Here is a 23,632-nt window from a genome sequence, read left to right as displayed (position 1 = left end):
GATGATGGATGGGCGGGCGGTCGCAGGTATTACGAGAACGGGACTGTTTTCGACGAGGGCGCTCCTTACGTGAAACGCTCCTCGAGCCTCTGGGCGGCACACCAGCAACACCACCCCCATCACCCCCACCATCTCGCCCACCACCACCAGCACCAGCAGCAGCATCAGCAGCAGCACCAGCACCAGCATCAGCAACAGCATCAGCATCAGCAGCAGCACCCGTCGGAGGTGTCCTACTGCTGGTATGCGCAGCCACCACCGATGCCCGGACATCATCCCCACGGGCCCAACAACGGAGCGGCTACCCTACAGCCGGGGGGCTACGGGGCTCTGACCCAATCGACCTCGGCCCACCTTGGACACCAGCCGTCGAGTATCGCCCACGTTGGGACAACGGGTAAGCTTAGCGCGGATATTCTCCTCGTAACTTTAACGAATCGCTAATTATTAGCGATTGCACGGCGGTACCGGGAGAGCCTCCTGGCCCTCGTCGCTTTCCAAAGCCAAATCGGCCGTCGTCTCCATTGCTTTTCTTCCACATTCGCTTAATATGCGCTAATGCAAAGTGAAGCTTATTTGCATTTAACGGTTAGCTCAATCACTCACGTTGCACTCGTTACGAGATGCACGGCCGTGTAGATGATCTCTATACGGTTGCACCTTCGAGCACAACATCCTGGGGCTCATTCGCGCCTTCTATATTGCAATGCACGATGAAAGCGCTTACATGCGTTATTACATTTGTCTTTCCGTTTGCTGTTTAATGAAATACGGCTGAAAAACGAAGAGACGGTAATTTTTCGCTAGTATCAATCCGCTTTGGCCCATTGATAAAATACACGCTCCCATGCAATTTCGGCTTAATTAAACGTTGGTTGTCAATAAAAAATTTGTGTATTGGACATCCGCGTATGCCAAGCGCGAGACCATAATGGAAATTGGTGAAGTTGCAATCCAAAATAGAAATCTCGGGATGGGGGAAAATCGATTTTGACAGCCCTCGGCGGCAAAGTGAAAAATTAAAGCAACCGCTGTGTCATCCTCAGCCTCTGGTGGAGCACCCGGGCAAAATGGCTCGGCGAGTCTCGATGACGAGTGGCGCAACATCCACGTGATGCTTAATTGCATTCTCGGTATGGTTGAGAAGACGAAACGCGCCCTGGCGATTCTCCAGAGGCGCGGCTGTTCGAGTCCGGCGACGGCGCCTACGGCTTTACAGACGCCGGTTGTTCTGGCCAACGGGGCTCAAACGACGGCCGCGACCCAGCAGCAGCACCAGCAACAGCAGCAGCAGCAGCAGCAACAGCAGCAGCAGCAGCAGCAGCAGCAACAGCAGCAGGTGGAAACCGCGAGTACCGATCGGGACGGCACCTTCAAGAGGCTCTCCGGAGAGATCGTAGCCCAGACGATCAGGGCTACCGAAGATCGTGTCGCCGAGGTTAAAAGAAAAGCCGGTACGTATTATATTATTATGCAAAGCCAATTCGATGCTTTCAGTGGAATTACTAGACTGGTTTGGGCGAAATATTAACGAAAGATAGCCTCAAACGTCCTTTACACGCGCATTTATTTATTAATACGAAAAAGCTCTCTTAATTATCTCGTTCCCGTTCGACTTATCCAAGTATTGGGATGAATGTATTATTTTTTTTTATCATTTATGATGATATTTATGATGGACTTTTGCTAATATAATTAAATAAATACGTCGATACTTAAAATATAAAAGAAAATAATGAATAAATATAAATAAATAAAAGGAAAAAAAAAGAAAAAAAAAGCTCCAATAAAAAGTGAGAAAGCTACGTTTCACGAACATTTCATAACGAAAGAAGCAAATGTTGCTTAAATTCTCAATCAATTGTAGTCTTTTTGCGCCAATCTGGAAAGTGGATCCAATGGAATAGGAGATTTTTTATTTTAGAATAATCGGAAATTACTATCTCGTAAGAAATAGATAAACACCAATATTATATATTCCGAGAAAAAATGCGCATTGTGGCTGAACAAATTTCTATAAACTCTATCGCGCAATATACCTGTGTGAAATTGTGTTAAACTAGTTAAGCTAAAATATGTTTATAAAAGTCTATCGGGCGATGTTGGCTCAACGATGTAAGAGCTGCGAACTAGTGTTGGTATCAGTAGCGGTGAATTCTTAACCGACAATTACTAATCCGTGGTACACTAAAGTGCTTTAATTGCCTGACTCGTGAATTATTCGACAATGTTGAAAGCGATTGGTCCGATGCCCGTGTACTTTTACAAGCATTATGCGACATAACGGTAGACCAGTTAATTGCCGGTTATCATAAATTGCAGTTACGAACTCGGAACTCAAAACGGACCCACGGCCATCCGTGTCGTCTTCATTTACGATTGTTTACGTTTAATATAAAACAGCGACTTATCCGAGCGTCTTAGCCGACCGAAGCGGCTGGCCAGTGAGCTTTGCTCGAATTAAATATTGAATGTTTTATTAACACGTACATACGAGGATTTTCAAAAACTTATATAATAAATATCGATACGTGAACATTTTTAACGATAAATCCTAAAAATATAATGATAAATCATTGCAAGTAAGACAAAATGAATAATCATTAGTTGCCCTACATCTATAAATCCATAACTATATATATATATTTGCGCCCTCTTATATGCATTTCTAATAAAATTTCTGCAAAACGTAGCTTTTACTAGACACATTTAAGTATAATTTTTTGTAAAGTCTCTTCTTTACTAAGAGACGCTAATTATAATACCATTATTTATCCTTTACGTGGTCTTATATGTAAAGAAGAATCTTTGGAAGGATTCTTTGAAAAATTTTTACCCTTATCTGCTATTACGAAGGAGCGAGCGTTAAACGTTCGTCTTCAAAGGATTCACTGTCTTTGAAATTTCAAACAATTATCGGATTAAATAATGAAATTGAAATTTCGGCCAACCTCCTCAGCGTGAAAAATACTTAAAAGCTCCATGTTACTATTGGAAAAAGCTGAGTGGGCGCAATTCCATAGACAAGATATTAACGACGCGAGCATTTTTAAATTCCGCATCTTGGTGCCCTATGTAGAGGAAGCTGTGCAGGAGGTTAAGAGAGCAGCGGTTGCGGAGGTGCAACGCGCGGTCGCCGTCGCCGTCGCGGAGTCTCGGGCGAGCGAGCGACTACGAAGCCAACGATACCTGGACAGTTTGCCGATGAACCAGCAGCAGCAGAGGGGCCGACCGAGTCCGTTCCTGGCACGAGTCACAGCCACGACGGCCACCTCCTCCTGCGGCGACGACCTCGACAAGGACGCCCATCTTCAAAGCGGCAGTGTGGTCAGTGTGAGTTCACGTTAATTTGTTACGCGTCAAAAACAATAATTCAGCGTACTTTCTACGAGCGTCTTTCGACCCACCCTCCCCTCCCCACCCCTCCCGACGCACTCTATAATTCATCAATCCCAGTAAATAAAAACGATTGAAAACTTAGGAGGAGGGGGGAAAGGACATGGAAATCTGTATGGCATTTACACGAGCCACGGAGGAGAGTGCTGTGTAAGTCATTTCTTGAAATTCTTGTGAAAAGCTATTGATCATTGATTTACAATAATTACATTTATACTGCCTCAATGGATTGAACGATCGAATCGATGACATTTTTATCTTGAAATTGCAATGCCGGCGTGAGAGGTAACGAACTTTAAAATAAAACTTAAAATAAATCGTTACTCCACGCCACATTGCACAAACTGTACAATCACTGTATTAAGTCGTCTTACAGATCGATACGTCATGATAAAACATCGTCCCATTTGTCATTTGGTGAAAACAAATTGAGAATCATTAGCTATTAGTCACTAAATAAAAATATTTTATCGAGTGTCCTCATAATTTAACATACTTGCTGTACTTTGCAGCACGGTCACAATAACTTGCGTATCTCGCCACTTTAACGCCACATTAATGCAAAATCCCTTACAAAGCAAAAAGACCTGCGAATACGCGGACACCTTAAACCTGTACAAAGAGCAAAAACAAACTTGCAGAGCTGCTGGAATTGCGGCAGGGTGGCCCTGGAGACGTGCGGGGGTTGCGGTATCGCGCGCTACTGCGGCTCCTTCTGCCAGCACCGCGACTGGGAGGCCGGAGGTCATCACGCCACCTGCAACAACAACCTGGCGCCCCAACAGCAGCAGCAGCAGCAGCAGCAGCAGCAACAGCAACAGCAACAGCAGCAGCAGCAGCAGCAGCAACATCAACAGCAACAGCAACAGCAGGAACACCCGAGCTCGGCGAGCCCGAGTCCTCCGAGGACGAGCAGCACAGCGAGCGACCACGAGCCAACGACGGCTCCCGTCCGAGTGCCGACGGCCACGACGGTCACAGCGACGGTGGCCAAGTGAGCCGCGGGGGCCGTGTAAATAGCAGCCGAGCCCCTGTAAAAAGTGTAGTCCCGCGGCCAAGATTTCGCGTTAACCGACGATGCACTCCAACAAGAGTGGGTCTTGAAATTTTTCCGCTTTCCCGATTTTCCAAATTACTCCGCACCTCACCTTACTTACTTGCCCCGCAAACATCAGATCGCCGAGAGTTTCCTTTCACCACTTACTTTTCGATCTCGTCATTCACGCATCATATTTACGCAGCTTCGTCAGAATATTTTTATTCTTGTTTATGCAATCTCACAACTTCATATTATTTAACAATTAACGAAATATTATTTCAAAATATGTTAAAAAGTTTATACTACGAATACATAAAAATGTCTCTTACGAATGTCTGCAAAATGTTTCAATGCCATAATTACTTAAAGAATTGTCTGACGATTTTCTTAAAAAATTTTGTCAAAAAAAAACTTATCTGCGTAACTCTGATAGTTAAAAATTAACGGTTATCATGTCCTACAGATAGCCAACAGAACAAAAATAAAAAAATCTATTTTGCGGCGCTATACTTGCTTCGGCATTTTTTGACAGGAAAAAAAGATGATCTTCCGTGGCTCTAAGTGTCGTCTCCAACGACTTCTTTTCTTTAGATTTAACGTCTCCGAATAATGATTATAAACAGCAAGCGGGAAGAATTAAAATTTTCAATGATTAAATCTTTAATAATAAGGTAGATAATAAAGTACTAATCATTTTATTTATTTGAATTTTTTTTTTTTTTTTTTATATATTTTATATATATATATATATATATATATATATATATATATATATATATATATAGATAAAGGTAAATCTTAAAATATTATTATAAAGATACAAATTTAAATATTCATTTATTTTTGAAAATTATGAATATTATATAATCGCCTTTTACATCAGAAAATTTCAAAACCCACCTTTGTTCTTTATTAACTCTTAATGAATTGGTGCTGTATAATTATTTATATACTTCTAATACATGTAATTGCGTTTTAAATGTAAGTAATTTTTACATTTTATTTTACGATAATTTATAAAAATTTGCAACGATTTCTGCAAACGTCTACTGCATCTTCTCCATCAAATATTCTATTATATCAAAAATCTTATATTATTATTTCGTTAATTTTTATGAATATTATAATGATTTGTTTTTATTTACTCGGAAAATTACAAATTGACATTTTTTCGTAATTTTTTCATAAAAATAATTATTTATACGAAAATTGTACATATTTTTCAATTGTCTCTTATTATATTAAAGTTAATTTGCATTAATAACACAAAGTGTAAATAACAATATTAAGCAGAAATCTTGTATATTAATAAAGTAAAAAAGAATTTTCAATCACAATAATATAGATAAGAGTTTACGCACACGTTGATAATTATTATTCACTTGTCAACGCCAATTTATCGATCTATGCTAGTCAATTTATAGATTTAACATAATTAACGTATCTAAATTTTAGTCGAACTTTCCTGGTCTCGACATTTGTGTGTACGTGAAACTACCTACACCAAGTATAGTTGCAATGTATTTTTAAAGGTTTTAAGATTATATATCTGCACGAAGCTTTGAATAATTAATTATTTATGAAACGAAAAGGATGCTTTCATAATCTTATTTAAAATAGAGTAATATTGCCCCACCTCCAAAAAAAAAAAAAATAAATAAATAAATAAATAAATAAAAAAAAAACCACTTTGTCATGCAATACTTTATATTTAAATGTTCTGCAATTACATGTTCAATTAATTAAGATAATAATTTATTGTAAACCTATTGATACATAAATATTATATAGATATTGTTAACATAAAGTTTGATGATTTAATTAAATGTTACGTTCGAAAAAGGAAAATATTTTTAAATTACAATTAATACCAATCAAATTTCTAAATCCTTCTTAGAAAACTGTGAAGATAAAACTTTTTCCCCAAAATTTGTCTATTCAACGACAATAATAAATTATTGTCCACAACTCAAAATGTTATTTTCCAGCCAATGAAAACAAAATTAAAATATTTCTCAAATCGATATAATTTCAAAAAAGTTTTACTGTATTTAAAAATGTCAATTCTTCAACGAAATATTTAACACAAACCATTGTTATTATTTGGCGAGTTTCAATAAATACGATTTTTATTGCAACTAATTATTGATTAGTTAATTGATCAAGTAAATCAAGCAGTTTAGTGATGATAGTAACGACTTACCGATTGAGATATTGAATTAAAAAATAAAAATAAATATTAATTTATTGTACATGCATAGAGAAAGTATTGGAAAATTAATGAATAAGTATATTTTGTTCATGTATTCATATTTAATTATTAAACCGAGAGATGTTATATATATATATATATATATATATATATATGTATATTACAATAATTTATAATTTATGCAACTTGCACCAAAAATTAATATATCTATTATACGTCCAGTGAAAACACATAATTTTTCAAAAGATGTAGATTTACCAATAAACTATGACATCGACAAATGAAAAATAATTATATCAAATAGTTAAGTCTAGTCATTCGATAGAGCAATACAGAATTATAATTGTCAAACAATCTTCATTAGGACAATTGTGCTCAAATTAAGATTCTTACTATAGCAATTATTGTACTTTCTCTAATCTATTAGAAGTTTTATGTTTTAAAGATGTACATCGGAATATAATAAAATGTATTTATAAAGTATATCTTTCACCTTGAAAAAATTGATACATTTCACTTTGAAAATCATAATTATTAAATAATTTTTGCATTTACATAATTATCATTGTGTCAAAAGGGACTTTAACAATTTCATATATATTAAATAATTAAACAAAATGCTGCGATAACATAAGAACTTGGCTATTTAAAACTTGAAGTTGTTAAAGGCTGCAATAGTCGAAAAAGATACAGCAATATGTAATATTCTATAACAATTTTACATTATCTCAATAAAAAGAAGCTCACAAAGTTGCTTTCTTTGCACTACCAATTATGTCTGCAAAAAGAGCTCTTGTTTTTTCTTCTTTTCCTTGAGACTGCAACCAATCCTGTTTATTCCTTGCAAATAACGCAACATTTAGTTTTGTTGATATTATTCGTCCAGCGTTAGTTGAGCGAAGAGATTCACCAATATCGGCTAACTCTTCCATAATAATAAGTTTTTGGTTTTGTTTAGCCCAAGCCCATACTTTATCTAGACTTCTCGAACCATGTGTACTGCAGGCAAGTTTTGCCCATGTGCCTTGAAGACACTTAGCAAGTTTGTCTCGACTCTTTTCACCGATATACTCACTGTCCATAAAGGCATCCATAATTCTACTACCTTTCGGATCGTCGAACAATTCTGATAACTCTTCAGCACTTATCCCCAGTAACGAATTTACTATCTTTATCGGTTTGTTGAAATTCAACATCGCTTGAACTGTTAAACTCCCGTGTAAATTTATGGGTAATTTAGTTTTACCCTCGTTTTGGTATTCTTCGTAAGTTTTTAATGTGCTAACTAGCGAAACAATATGTGTTTGCCTGTCATTCTGTTCACAGTTTAAAATCTTGCATATTATATTTATGAAAGAACCTTGCTTTGCACGAAGTCTACCGCAGGCTTTAGCTAAGCTAGAGAAAATACCAGTATGCCCTTTTAAAAGAATATCCTTTAAATGTTCTGAAATCTCATCAAATATCTTTTCCATAATTTCTTTCGTATGACAATGTTCGAACAATCTTTGCACGCTAAAATTGGCACCCTTCATCAGTGACAATTCGCCTAAGTGATTTTCAAAGAATCTCTCATAAATTATTGTATAATCTTTTGGTTCGGATACAGATAGGCAAACTTCTAACAATCTCATTGAGCATTCGTTAAGAAAGATATTTGATAACTTGTTTTCGTCGTTACCAGTGAAACAATCGTTACAAATTTTTTTAATGATACAACTGTTTAGGTCCGAATCAATGCCTTTCAATGAGTACAAAGTCGACTGTACTAAACCAGAAGTCAAATTATCATGATTAAATTCTGGAAACTGTGGTAAGTCGTAAAGGCGTTGACAAGTAGCGATCAGTAAGTCTGTATATTCTTTAATTACTTTTCTTCTTGTATGAAGATTGGGACAGAATTTTTTTTTATCGTTATTTTCACTGAGGTCAATTAGACCCCCAAGACATTCTATTGCAGTTCTTAGAACATGGTTAGCGTACATGTCCCAAATGAATTCCTCTACATTATTTATCGAATATTTGCATAGCTTTAAAGCAATTTCATTGTACTTCAGAGCTTCCGAATGCTTGACTTTCTCAGTATCGGCATGATCTTCGGCATCTGTTATGTTGCCTCTGTGCGCACAAACGCATATAAGCTTTTGTAAAACGTGAGATGCAAATCTATCGCTGTTGAATGGTCTTAGCACCTCGTTAAAAGATTCGGCAAATCTAACTATTGTATCAAAACCGGCATATTTAATTAAGGAATCAAGAACTCTGGAGCCGACCTAAGTAACAGAAATAATAATACATGGTGTAAGGGAAAATTAAATTTTTCAAACAGACTTGTGCTGAATGTAAATTTGAAAAACGCATGAAGGAAGTTATGTACCTGATTCCTTGCAAATTCAATCTCTCTACCATTGGTTTGTTGATACACATTGTCTACGAAAATTTGTTTATCACTCATTGTTGGAAATTCACTTCGAATTATCTCTAAAACGTGCACCATATATTGATAAGTTTCGGTATCAAGTTCACCATCGTAATTACGACGTCTTGCAAATTTCTTTGCCATTTGCATTGCTGATCTTCTCTTTTTCCGCTTCATATTTTTATGTGAATTTTCATTTTGACTTTCCATAATTAATAAACGAAAATATCAAGTATAAAAACAGTTGTAAACAATCTTTGACAACATAACCTTAAAATCAGCAATACCTAGTCGAACGTTAGACATTTCAACACGTGTTCCAAATGAAACTGTTTTACCAACAGAAGTAATGCAGTATTGTGGTAATAAAATACGTCTTGAATCATAGACAATAAAGAAATTTCAAATATTTTATTCAAGTATTCAACTTATATACAAATTTTACTTAATTACTTTAAGCTAAGGAACGAGATCTTGTTAGAATTATCGTAAACCCCTAATATAATACATATTAAATTAATAATCATAAAATAATTACAAATCAAGTGTATAAAATAGTTAACTAATTTCCTTTTATGAAATTTATGCACTGATATAATAAATAATTTTATAGATAAACTTAGATTCGAAATATACATTTTTCATATAAAATATTTTAAAATCTTTTTCTTAAAATTCTTAAATTAATTTTGAAGATAATGATTTTCAATTGATAAAGGAATTGTTTTATTTTAAATAGTTTTAAAAGTGGAAAAAAATATATATATATATAGTAATCACAGAAACTGAAATTAAGTTATTATATTTTTGTTTTAAATCATAACTAGTTTATTGCTTATCAGGCTTCCAATGTACAATTATGTATCACTTTTATTGAGCAACATCGATTTGCTCAGCTCTGAAACACTATTTACTTATAGGAAACTCACAATTATCCTCTTATTGTAACGCAATTATAATGTTTATTACAAAAAGGCAGAAGAACTCTCTTCTAAAGGACAATCTTCTTGAGAATATTTTTATTAATATATTGTATAAAATATTTAAAAATTATATTGCAATACTTTGCAATTGCCAATTAATAAAATAAACATATTTTCTCAAGATATGCTTATCTTTTAGAATTCTATATTGCTGACGTTAACACAATGTTGAATTATTACCAAAAAAAAAAAAAAAAAAAAACGCTCAGACACCTTAGACTGCGTCATTCGATTAACATAGAAAATAGAGTTAACAAGCGATTTTGAGCCATTTTTACATGAATTCATAACGATTATTTCATTGCCCATTACATTCAATTTATGAGTATAATGCTTGAATCAAATTTATGGTACATTCGCTCAACATTTTTATAAGTAACATACGATTTTATTTATATAAGTAAAACCGGATAATCGAAATTGTAAATAAAGTTAAGAAAATTATATTTATCGAATTTTTGAGCATTATGAATATATAGATCAATGAAATATTATTGTACCTGTGAAGAGAAATTCTCAAGATATCTTAAGAAAATTGTCCTTCTAAAAGCGCTTCTTTGGAACTCACTAGCCGTCACAATATCTCGTACGATTAGAGTGAACATAGGAAATCAATTTTTCTTAAAACTTATGCACTATATATAATTATAAAAGTTCAGTTACAACGCAACTAGAACGTGGATCTCGGTTCTTTTGAGCATCATGAATAAATTTTATAAATCACGAAACTTTCAGTCGGTTACGTGATAAGAATCTAGCATTCTTTAACTGCAAATACAATGGCTTAAGAATTACGAAATAAAAACAAAAATAAACACAATTTCGAAATATTTTGAAGTAGCGGTTCACTTAATCACCCAAACAAAAGCTTACTCCAGTGTTCATTAGTCAGTTCTTCAGTTGGGAGAATTTTCTTCATTTGTATAAGATGAATGTAAAATCACTTTAGACAAATGATATAAAACGTTTAGTGTAAACTACTTTTTCGTATTCGACAAGCTTTACGTCATTCTCTTTTTGCGCATGAAACACTGCCGCGGTATCAATTACCAATACGTCATTGCAACATTTATTTTGTACAATATAATAAATTGTGAATTAAAACCCATTTTTATAGGGCTCGTGTTAATGGTTAATAATCAAATCTATGTTTTTCGTATTATATAGATTGAAGAAAGTGTATATATTGAAAAAGATGTATGGCCTACAAATCATCATCAGCACTAATTTCAATTAATTTATTTAATCTATAATTAATATGAAAAGAAATTAATATAAATTCTATAAATCTTAATTCGAGTGGAAGGTATGAAAATTACATTATTAAATTGTTAATCCAGATAAATTCTAAGCAATAAACTCTAATTGAGCCGAGTATTATAACCAAAAAAAACTTTACAATAATAAGAATTAATAGCATGTTCTAAAAGTATGAGCACTGATTGGTTTACAATAGTTATTAAATTGATTTAAGAGTGACATTGCAATTACTAAATGCTATGAGAACTGAGAAGGAACAAAGCATGAACAAACAAAGGATATATTGCAAAAACACGTGGATGCGGAAGGGTGGAGAGACAAAAGGCGGGAAACAGGAAGGGGACGGGGGAGTCAAAGCAGTATATTAACAATATTTGTAGATGACAACTGGCATCGCGGGACTCGCGTAGCAGTGTTGGCCATGAGAAGAAAATCTAAAAGTATCGTCGACGCGTTCACCGCTCTCTTCCTAAACATTCTCTATAGAGTTCCGAGATCAGGACAGATGAGGATGCACAGTGATGGCTCAGACGGCGCCGTACTCTTCGCTGGACGGAGACTCGTCGCTTGGCGACAGTTGCGAGTTCCTCATAGACCTCGCGGACCTGTGGTGAAGATGATGGTGGTGGTGATGGTGATGCTGCTGCTGCTGCTGCTGCTGCTGTTGCTGTTGGTGGTGGTGATGAGGTGTTGTAGGGGCGGATCGACGAGGAGGCGGGGGCGGCTGGGCCGAGCCGCTGTACGAGGTGTCGTCGCCCTCTTCGCTGCTTGGTGACGGCGAGGGCACGCGGTCTTCCTGCTCCTGCAGAAGCTGCCGGAACTCTTGAATCGACTCATTCAGCGACCAGAGTTGAGATAGCAAGGACAGATCCAGCTGGCGAAGTCCAAACTGGAAAAAGACACGAGGCTCCTGAGTTTTTTTCGCTTTTCGAACAAAAGTTAAAGCTCGCATTTCTGCGCGCTGGAGATATCATTGAGTAAGCGGAAGTCTCTTTAAAATGCAGGTGGCTCTCTCATTGGGCACGGTAGATTTCTTAGAGGATGCATAAAGAATTGTGAGGCGAAACTTTAGTTGCAATGTATTCCGCTCATAAATATTTAAACCGTTCGTTTAAACGTTTATTTCTCTTTTGTTTTTGTTTTTTTTTTTGTTTTTTTTTTGTTTTTTATTTTATTTTTATTTCTTGTTTTTAAATATGGTATAAAGAAAAATAGATAATCGTGGACGATTTATCATGTTGAATATGAATTCTTTAATCGATTGAGAAATACGAACAAGTTGTCCCTCACATAGGTATCTTTTAAAATGGAACTTGCATCACTCTTTTATAATTAATTAAAAATTTTCAATTTTATAAAGATTACGTAAAATCAAGCGTAACGCCAATAGATATTGATAATGTGATAAAACACCATTCTTTTCCTACTACAGTAAGAAACATTGCGGTTCGTTTTTCATTAATATCTTTGCCAATGAAGATCTCAACTTGGTCGCACTTGACTGAATTACAGTTCCGATGCAAGTCTAGACAATTTTTCACTGGTAAATCGAAATCCTAATTACAGATTGAAAATCGGTTATTTCCTTTCTATTACGGATTAGTTAATCGGTCGAGCAGATCATTGTTCAGAATACTAATTCGTGTTCTCGCATCACTCAAACCGCTTCTCACAATGTCTCGCAGTATGTAGCGCTTTTAAATCAATCACAATTTCGAAAAAATTTTCCGCGTCAATTATTTGTAATTGCCTCTCAATTAGACCAAATGCAAATGTTTAGGCCAATTTCATTCCCATCCCCGGTAGGCATTCATTGCGATAACCATTGACTAATCTTATTATATAGAAGCATGAATTCTAATTTTTTTTTTCTTTTTTTTTTTTTCAAACGCCCCTTACATTTGTATTCATCTAACAAGCGGAACCTACTGCCTTGAGGAATTCTCGAGCCATCAAACTAAATTTCACTCTGACCTCTGGCATCGGTGATGAGCAGAATATTCACCATTCGATCAAAATAAATCCATTGATTATAATACCGATAGAATTAATATAAATTATCTTTGCGCTTATTAGGATAAAAATTGTCTTTCAATCTTATGAGCAAATTTACAAATTTAAAGATTGATAATATTCATAATTTAATTGAAATTCGTGCTAAATATCGAAATTAAACTATTACTATATCTCACGTACGTAACCCAACAACAAGTTACTTTTGACTGCTGCACCGTAGATCATGAATGAGAACATTTGTAATTTTTAGAACAATGCGTGACAAACAAGCATCTGCAATATTACCTTTTTCCTTCCGATTCCTTTGTAAATTATTCAGCAGAATTCAGCGGCACTAGCGAGCATCCGCAATTGCACACTCGTGACGATGACAACGAACATGACTGCGCATTTTTACAAACGTCCCGTAAGCTAAGATCGGGCAAATCAAATTTCAATCCCGCGTTAAAATCGATGAAATACTTCTTTCCTAATTAATTATTGCTCGCTGCGTGCTAACGTACCGGAAAAAAAGAACGGCGATAGAAGAAGAAAGGCGAAGTGCAAGTTCGCCGCGCGTTGGCTTATAAACTTGCCACCCCCTCCCCCCTCTCCCCCGCCGGCCAATCCTTCTCGTCCTCCTCTTCCTCCTACTCCTCGTCCCTCAAAACCCCGCCGCGCATCGTAGCTCGATCGCTTTAAAATTACAGCGCGATCCTTGTCGACGTCCTCGTGGGCGCGAGTTTATGTTCGTGGGAAAGGATGTGCATGTGCAGGCGTAAAACGCAACGCGCGGCGGTGGGTCTGGAATCACAAGAAAAGGAAAATCGAGAGCGAAACAAAGCAAGTGGATTTTGAAAAATAAGGGAAATGTAATCATGGCTGCGCATAGGTCGAGGCAATTCCGATGATATGGAAGATTGAGAAAATTGAAGTTCACTATATACTATTTATTCTCTTTTCCAATTTTTAAATATACGAATTTACAATTCTATACAGCCGACGTTTATAAGCTGAAAATAATTTACTCCGCTTTCTATGGAATACTAAGAACTTCTTTCCTGTGCTATAAGATTTTCGTAAGTTATTATTATTTTTTTTTTTTTTTTACAAAAATCCTTAATTTGCTTATTTACTTCCTTATTAAATGAAAATGTTAACGAACTTTCACATTAAGCCTGACCGTATTAAAATGATCGCATTAATAGATAAACGAAAATAAGAAAGAGAGAAAACCAAATTCAAATAAAAGAGAATTATATAGTAGTATTATGAAGCTCTTATTATATTATGATGAAATTTAGGGTTACACATTTAATGTCACACTTTAAATACTTGGAATGAAAATTGTAAAATATTATTAACATACATTAAATACAAGATAATTATTAATATATTGGTTCGTAAGAATAAATTTATTGATAAACTTACATCTTATTTTAAGGACCACTTTTTATAAAATACAAAAGGAAACATTGGAGCAATGAGCAAGATAAACCAGTTTTAATAACTTCTGTATGTATGGATTATATTGCTGTTCAACACAGTCAAGGCAGCGTAATGAGTTTTGAAATAAAAAAATTACTTTTTATTAAAAAAAAAAAAAAAAAAAAAAAAAAAAAAAAAAAAAAAAAAAAAAAAAAGGAAGAATAGAAAACCAACAAGTCTTTATAAGTGGCAAATAAAATCTCATTGCCTCTTCGTATAAATTAAATATTAGAAAATTTAATAGTTAAATAGTGCAAATACCGAATATTAAAATAGAAAATATTAAAATTTAATGGTCTTTGAATACATTTAGATCGCTTGAAATCGTTATTAAAGATGCTTTATATTTATAAGAAAAGTAATAAACCACTATGTAAAAAATTTTTTAATTTGCAGACAAAACTCTAATGCCCGTGATACTAAGATAGTATGTTGCAGACGTCAATTAAAATATAATAATACTGCTTTACAAATTTCCATAATTTTCATCCGTCACTCGCGTAATACACGAAAGATATTATTTTTTGTAAATCAATGAAAAAATGTTAAAATGAAGATAGAAATATAAGCCTATACTCAAGCTACTTAAATATAAATTCTTTACCAAGAATGTAAAGGAAAATGTAGTAGAACATTATAAATTACATCAAGAAATAAGAGAATTGAGAGACAGGAAAAGGCAAGAAATAACAAGACAATCAAAAAATCAAGAAGCGATGGAAAGTCAAAGCAGCATGCGGATAATGGGACAGACAGAGATAGACAGGATAAAAACTGGTAAAGATTAAATTAACAAAAACAAGGTAAGCAAAAAGAAGAATATAAAGAAGAAAAAGTTCAACAACAACAACAACAACAACAACAACAACAACAACAACAACATGACGACGATGAAGACGAAGAGAAAGAAGAAGAAAAGATAAGATGAAGAACACGAACTAGTATTACGCTAGTGGTATCGCTAAGGTCTGTGGAATAAATAAGGAGGACGTGAATAAGAAACGAAGAAGGATGCAAAGAACGAACGTCCTCTCACTCTATAATAGAGAAGAAAATTATGTATAGATAAGAAAAGTCGGACGCTCGGAAAAAGTTGGAAAAAAAAAATATATTGAAATACCATCGTATCAATGTATCTCTTGTCATTACGATTCAACATGAAAATATTTGCAAAAATTTATAATACACGTAGAATCAAGAAGCTACGTATGATATTTCTATAAAATTAAATACACCCGATAAGGTTGCAATCAATTAATTCAGTAATCCATTATTGCACAAATAATAATAAATGCTTGTGAAATTTTTTTAGAAATAATACCACTACTACATATACTAATAATTCAATTTGACAATATGCAAATCCTTTCAATAAACAGTTTATAAACTAGGAAGATACATTTAGGGCAAACTAAACGGTACAATGCAAGTTTAGAAAGTTGCTTGATTCAGATGTGGAATCGTTTGTTTTCGTGCGAAAATGTCAGACTGTTAAACTTCCTTCAAGTAAAGTCAATCATTTACCGAAAGAGATGTATCTTCATTTCACTCATTTTACTTTTAACGTTAAATATCGATGATGTTATCACCATGAATTAAACGTATCCTAAGTGTTATTTATTATTGATTTATTCACTTTGCTCTTTAGTTAAGTTCGCTGCGATTCACTTACGACGGAAATTAATTTAACTAGAATTTTACATATACAAATATAAAAATGCTTGGATTACGGCTCATGACTGTCGTTTCGTGGTGTAATAAACAGACGCGGTGCATGCAAATCATTACATTTAATTATTAGTATTTGTGAAAGATTTTTTTTTTCAAACTTCATCGACTTACATACACATTTCATACAGCGTTAAATGAGTGATGAAATGAATAATTTTCAACAATTAATGAGCGCAAAATAAGGCTATGACATTCCCTGTTAATATTTTCTTCAAAAGAATTAAGAATTAAGAAGAAATAGAAAATACAAATTGACAAAAAAAAGAAGAGTAGGCTCGTGATGAAAACTAGTTGCCTGAAAAAAGTAATTATTATCAGATAACAAGCACATCTTAGAGTTCGTATTAATTATATATAGCCATTATAACTAAGCATGTGTGCCAGAATAGAGGTTGAGGCGAGAGGAAGTTAATGCGTGTCGTAAAAGGGGTATGTTAGTTGGAAAGACAAGGAAAACGACGGTGTGGGGGAGAAAGTAAAGGAGACAAAAAAAGTGAAGAAAGAGATAGTAAAGGAGAGCGTGAAATTCAGAGAGAGAGAGAGAGAGAGAGAGAGAGAGAGAGAGAGAGAGAAAGATATATATATATATATATATATAGACTTCATAAAGGGTCACGCTTGAGAGAATACAGCGTGGGAGCGTCTAATCTCTCTTTCACTCTCTCTCTCTCTCTCTATAACTCGCGCGCGCGCGCGCGAGCGCACACAAACACTTGAAACTATTCTTAGTAGTAGTGTAGAGCCACGTCGCAGTTTTCAATAGCTGGTAGTGGTATCTCGTACTACGATCGCATCTCCTCGATATCCAAGAGAATCGGTCGACATTGGCGCGCGTGCACCGCGACTTTGCCCATTCGCTGAAACTTCTGGTTTTCTCTACGACGAGCCTGCGAGGAGTTGCCCTTTCGCTCTCGGTGCCAACGTCCGTGGACGGCTCGCGTTAACCGCTTCTCCGCGCTCCCGGGCCCCGGCTCACTCGCCTTCCCCACCGCCGCTACCGCCTCCACCGCCACCATCAACATCGCGTCTCGTAATCCTCGACACTCGTCCTTTTGTCTTTGCTCGGCCTAGGGTGTTATTATTGCGATTATCCGCCGATATCGGGACGGGTTTTTCCGTTCCACGTGCCCCACGAGCCGCTTATCTCCACCGGATGCAGATGACGGCCACGATGAAATTAATATTATTCACGGGCTCCTTTTTACCTCCGTGACCGCCCCCCTCCCCTCAGCCTCTTCTACCCCCGGTTACACCCCCTCCATCACTCAGCTCGAATCGCCAGCGTCATCCCCGCCGAGGACTAATGTCCGCATCCTCGCGATGAGACTCGCTAAATCGTCCTTTATTGCGCAAGCTTTAATAAGTTGGCTGCAACGGACCTTTTTAGAAAGCCATTACCGAGTTGAATCTTTAGGGAGAGACTTTGCCGTGCATCGCTTTTTACCTCGACCCTCTTTTTCCTTAGATTGGCTAGAGATTTTCTAAATTAAGTTCTTACAAATAGCCGATATCGCTGCTCTCTATTTGCGATCTCTAGTCGGTCAAATAAATCAGGGAACGAAGCGAGATATTGACGCTCGCGATCGCATTAAATTATACAATTTTTCGTCCTAACTTTCACGCTCATCAATATATATATATATATCGTTGTACTACATTGCAAATCTTAAAATACACCACTCAAAACATTCGACACTATACTCGTCTACGTGAAAATTAATTTGTATTTTGCACACCCGTTACATTGTTAATTTTATCTTTAATAATAATATGATCTCCTGGCCGACTACAAGCTTAATTTCAACTATAACAAACGATTGATTATCCATTACTCCAGACGATTGCAATAAAGTAAATATTCCTATTGTATAAGAGTTGATTAATGATCGCAAAAAGCGAGTTTTTTTTTTTTTAGCTTCCATAGAGCGTGCTACATTTCAAATAAGCATGTTTATTTTATTATTTCACAGTTCGTGCGCCTCATAAATCTTATGGTATTTACAAGTTCAATGCTGTAAACAACAAATAATTTATAATTATTTTCAAAGATATATTTCTTTTTACGGGCATTTATGAAATTTCCATGACAAATTTAAAAATAGACTCCGTTCTCTTTACGCACTGAGTTATCTATCTATTTATACTTTTCCTCATAAATGATCGTCAGCCATTTTCTTCTTTTAATAGTCATAAATCTGAAAGTAACAATTTTACGATCTAAAGGAATGAACTACAATTACCCAGTACCAGCGATTCGCCGTAACGTCGATTCAACAAATTGTTCCTTCGACGTCCACCCATTTCAAACCCAATGCGGCAGCAGAAACGGATATCATAACCTTAAGCTCCGTGAACCAACGATGCGTACAAGTTAATAAATCTAAAATGAATAACGCTGCATGAGCTCATCGACCAACGCAAAATCTAATGATACTTCATTCAAACCTTTTGATAGTATCGCTTACATGTTCTGCATTAAGATTTACTTAAAATTCAAGCCCCTGATAGACTTTATTATAATCCAACTTACAGTAAAAGAAACTTATTTAACGAGTGTTTTCTACACGTGAATTTTCAATTGCTAAATTACAATATGTGCTAAGTATGAATAAATTCACTAGATAATCTCCAAATGATATTCATTTGATACTTCTACACATATGTATGAGCGAACCTGCACATGGTCTCTCTCTCTCTCTCTCTCTCTCTCTCTCTCTCTCTCTCCCTCGTTTACTTATTTCAAAATAATGCTAGAATTTAATAATAGCAATAAATTTTATTAAAGAAAAAAAATCCCCTTGACAAAATATCAAGATTATAATAATAGTAATAATAAGAATAATAAGTAACGAATATCGCACAATGTTGTCAGATGTTCTATCAATAAATAAATAGCGATAGACCCTTTTTCGTAAAAGTTGATTTCACGAAATATCGAACATTAATAATTAATAATATAAATCGATGAAAAGATAAGATTTTCCATTTATTTATCAAGCCTCGTACAAATATATCACAATTTATTATAAAATGGCCAATTTCTTGTAATAGGTTAATAATTCTACTTTTGCCGTAATTGTTATTAATGGCAATGAAAAAAAAATTTTTTTTTTTTTTATAATTTATCAGGAATGTCATTCCTCTGTAAAATTTATTGGTTTTTAATTAAAATATGTTTTTCTCGCGTGTCCATACACACGTAACTCCGCGTTTATACGCAAGTACGTACACGACGGTGCTCGCGCGTACAAGCGTGTGTGTGTGCGTGTGTGTGTGTGTGCGTGCGCGCGCGCGCGCGCTTGCATGTATGTGTGTGTGTGTGTCACACTGTTAGTATGCACACGAGCACACCGTACTCTTTCTCTCATTTAGTTATAAACTAGATCGCGAAAAGCTGCGATCGAACGAGTCATAGAAATCGATTAATTTCTTATTAGAATTTATAATATTTTCTCCGTGCGTATTTCTCCTTAAAATGATATTTGTATTTACTAAAGCAATTGAAAATGGCATTGATCGGCAGTGCCATTACGCGTACGCGCGTATATAACAGACGCAGCGGCCAACTCGGTCAATTAATCTAAGAGCATTCGCACTTGAATACTGGGATTCATCACTTGGAAGTGATTCGAAGCCCATCGAGATAATCAACGCAAGCGCCGGTAAATAATTGTGCAACGTAGAAACAAGTAGCGAGCACCTTGCTCTCGCTTTTCATTTATTCGCAATTGCCTAGCCAAAGCATACGTGGCTCTTAATTCAATAGCAAGGAAAACGAACTGTTGAAAACAGGAGTCTGTTTTTCCGGCTCGGATCTCAGTACGAGATCGAGGCCTAGCGTTGCCTCTCACCCCTCCCCCAATCACCAAACCCACCCACCCACCGCCTGCCGCCGCCGCCGCCGCTGCCGTCGTCGCCACCACCACCATTACCATCACTACCACCACCACCACCACCGCCACCGTCGACAAATCACGATGAGCGCGACGTAACGGCTCACTAGCGCGAGGCGCAAAGAAGGATAAAAAGGATTGATTATCGAGGCTGCCAGGCGGAAGAGAGGCGCGCAAATCTGTGGAAGAGTTGCTCTCGAGCTCGGCTCCTCCGTCGCCATCCTCTTCCATTCTCGGGCTCGTCGTTTTCGCGCGAACCTCGCGCACTTTCGAGGAAACTATTAGCTCTCTCTCTCTCTCTCTCTCTCTCTCACTCTCTCTCTCTCTCTCTCTCTTCTTCCTTCGATGCTACGCGTTCTAAAATATTCTCGGATATTGTGCATTAGTTATTTTAATGGGTCTCGGAGCCACGCGTAATTAGAAACTCGTACGAGCATTTTCTTCGGCGTCTTCCTCTTGGTCGTCTTGTACTTCGTGACGCTGAGGCTGGGACGTGAGGGGCATTATTCCGGGGCGCGCCGGTGAAACAGTCGTTTTTCTTGTTTGGCCGATAATATTTAGAGATTTTGTATGTAAATTTACAGTATCCGATAATGGCCGATCCTAGCGAATACTAAGTCCGCAGGTATTTTTATTGTGTAAATCATCCATATTTTTCGACGGCTCGATAACGTGGGTCATTTTATTTTTTTGTAACGCAGCCACCATTGGCTGTCAAAGTTATTCTTTACGTATAGTATATTTTATTATACCTGAGATACTTAACATTAAAAATATTATCGGAAGAAAATTGGTATTAATATTGCCAAGCTGACGCGCGACATTAATACTATACGTCTCTTGGTCTATTCATTCGTATAAATTGCAACTTTGATTATTATAATTAAGATTTTCCTCTCGTATTCAATGATGTGCACACTTGTAATTTTATATAAATCACGGAATGGCTATTTCTGTAATTATCAATTGTAGTATAATATTTATGAGCGTATAACGAATATAAATGTATCTAGTAAATCAAGCGACCAAATAAATTATATTACGTTCTCTATAAATACGCACACGCATAAGTATGCGTAGAGTAGTTTGAATTACAACTGTTAAATTCGCAGTATTAAAATTCGGTACTTTTAATTACTAAAATCTATTTATGATTGTAATATTTGATGAATAATGTAATCGAACAGAAACTAATTAGAATATGTATAATCTAGTCGAGAGGTTATTACAATGAACCAATTGTACAAAAAATATAGGACAATGTAAGACATCCCAACATCATATTATAAAACAATTTGCTTTAAAAATACGTATGTTTGATTAAAAATATTATTAATTTCAAAATTATTAAATATAAATTATAGGATAAAGTATTAAATTTTCTTTTAATTATAAAATTATTGCTACTTATTAATATAATATAATATTAATATAATAAATGTTCGTAAACTTTGGTTATTTCATTTTGCAAATGTAAGAAAGGCAACATAATATACTTCATTATTCATTCATATTTAACTTTAATTTAAGCAGAAGAACATTTTTCAATCATCCTCTTTGATTAATATTCCACGGATTTATGCGTATTCAACTGATGCTATTCTATGAATATAATCGGATTTTCAAAACACATAAAGCATCATAATAATCACTTATATTGGATAAATCGGTTAATAAATTATTTCAGCGTGATTAAATAAGTAAGATTAAATGAAAAATTTGCGACTTTTACAATTAACAGTATAAATAATAACGCGATTAAAGTATTAGATAATCAATAATAAACGACAGTTATAAACATTTTAATATTCCATAATTGTACGTGAAATTATGGAAAAACTATATATTCGTACGCTATATTTAATTGCAATTGAAACTAGAGAAATATTTATGCTCAGCATCATTCTAAGAACTTTTATCTTCGAATTAACAATAAAATTGATCGACAAAGCGCTCGGCATTTTTAAATAAACTATACGAGTGAGAAAAGTATTATTAAATACGACTCTGTTAACATCGTTTTACAGACGGAAAGAATACATTTATATATTAAAATATGTGTGTGCATGCGTGCAAGGGATTATAAGAACTTTATCGCTATCCGTAAGAGGTGATAGGTGTTAACATGCTTTATTGTTTCCAAGTATTACAGCGTCCAACTAACCGGTTTACTATACCGAAGACCTACAAAAACGGCCAGCATCTCCAACCTAACAACTAACTACTCTATATTATCGTCAATATTGTCAAATCACGCTAGACAATGATGTACAATGCGTATCGCTCAACCTTTCCGATCGACCGAGTCGACGCTTTTAAAGCTAATACATTGATTTACAATAAACTCTTTTCGTGCGTAATGCGTAATGTAGAAATTACGATTGTGTGAAATGTGTTAAGTTGTTAGGCAGATAAAAAAAACTTTTTAATCATTAAGTGTATTTAAGAATTACTTCTTTTTTTTGTCTTTTGTTTTTTTCGGTGGCTTAGCTAGCTAATTATCGGTTAAATATTTATTTATGCACATACCCATTGCCGATGAATCAGGCTTTTAAAAGGAAGCGAAAAAAAAATATATATATATATATATATACACGGGAGACGAAAGTGCCGAGTCAATGGAATTTATAGTATCGTTATATTTAGAAATATGGAAGTGAGAAAAGAGCAAGAGCCTGGAGCGAAAAATATTATTTCACATCAAAAAACATATTTACCAAGGGGCCTGCGTAATTTCGCGGCAATGACTCCTGCGCAAACAGAATCCTATTACGATATTCAAGATTTTATACACTGGCGTCGATAAGAGGCGACTAGCTGGCTCCTTTGGGCCCTGATCTTCTGTCGATCTCTATCGATACCTTCCGACGGCATTATCCGCGAAGGTTATCCTCTCTTGTGCGCCGATGCCACGTCTAATGCTAATGTAAAGGGGGAAATATCTCGAAAAGCCGAATAATTAATTAGGAGCCCGTATGTACACCGTTTGTCTTCGTCGTTGGAATAATAAGTGCGAGATACAACTAAGTATTGGATTACGTATATGTTAGAATTTCCTTAGCTATCATCTCCCATGAAATTTATAGATGAAATATAATACTATTGGGGGTGTCGATCGATCGTTTGCTTGTCTAATTACTCAAAGTAATAGTCGATTGAGAACTTTTATTATCAAATACGCTTGAAGGAAGTGGATCATTTACCGCAAATATTCAA

The 23,632-nt window shown here is 35.3% G+C and overlaps 2 protein-coding genes across 2 annotated transcripts; one reads left to right on the top strand and one right to left on the bottom strand.

Moving 5' to 3' along the window:
* The first annotated feature begins 261 nt into the window (after positions 1–261).
* Positions 262–3,550, top strand: LOC105367658 (protein CBFA2T3-like). Its single transcript, XM_011506426.1, has 4 exons — positions 262–397; positions 1,047–1,278; positions 3,024–3,333; positions 3,482–3,550. Exons 1-4 carry the CDS (start codon positions 262–264, stop codon positions 3,548–3,550), a joined length of 747 nt encoding a protein of 248 aa, XP_011504728.1.
* Positions 3,551–7,218: 3,668 nt separating this feature from the next.
* On the bottom strand, positions 7,219–9,361 carry LOC105367389 (nucleolar protein 9). The gene is made up of 2 exons (XM_011506084.1): positions 9,025–9,361; positions 7,219–8,920 (listed from the first exon to the last, which is right to left on the bottom strand). Exons 1-2 carry the CDS (start codon positions 9,274–9,276, stop codon positions 7,391–7,393), a joined length of 1,782 nt encoding a protein of 593 aa, XP_011504386.1. The 5' UTR covers positions 9,277–9,361; the 3' UTR covers positions 7,219–7,390.
* Between the last annotated feature and the right edge of the window lie 14,271 nt (positions 9,362–23,632).

Source organism: Ceratosolen solmsi, unplaced genomic scaffold (assembly GCF_000503995.2).
Source record: "Ceratosolen solmsi marchali unplaced genomic scaffold, CerSol_1.0 scaffold7, whole genome shotgun sequence".
Taxonomy (NCBI): Eukaryota; Metazoa; Arthropoda; class Insecta; order Hymenoptera; family Agaonidae; genus Ceratosolen; species Ceratosolen solmsi.
The sequence above is the reverse complement of the archived record's forward strand: the minus strand, read 5'-3'. Positions and strand labels throughout refer to the sequence as shown.

Excerpts from the sequence above, each read along its gene's own strand:
- LOC105367658 (XM_011506426.1), top strand. The coding sequence starts at position 262 with ATGCCCGGACATCATCCCCACGGGCCCAACAACGGAGCGGCTACCCTA. Across the intron at positions 398-1,046 it reads CGCCCACGTTGGGACAACGG|CCTCTGGTGGAGCACCCGGG; the intron begins GTAAGCTTAGCG and ends TGTCATCCTCAG. Across the intron at positions 1,279-3,023 it reads GCGACCCAGCAGCAGCACCA|ACAAGATATTAACGACGCGA; the intron begins GCAACAGCAGCA and ends GCAATTCCATAG.
- LOC105367389 (XM_011506084.1), bottom strand. The coding sequence starts at position 9,276 with ATGGAAAGTCAAAATGAAAATTCACATAAAAATATGAAGCGGAAAAAG. Across the intron at positions 8,921-9,024 it reads TTGAATTTGCAAGGAATCAG|GTCGGCTCCAGAGTTCTTGA; the intron begins GTACATAACTTC and ends TCTGTTACTTAG.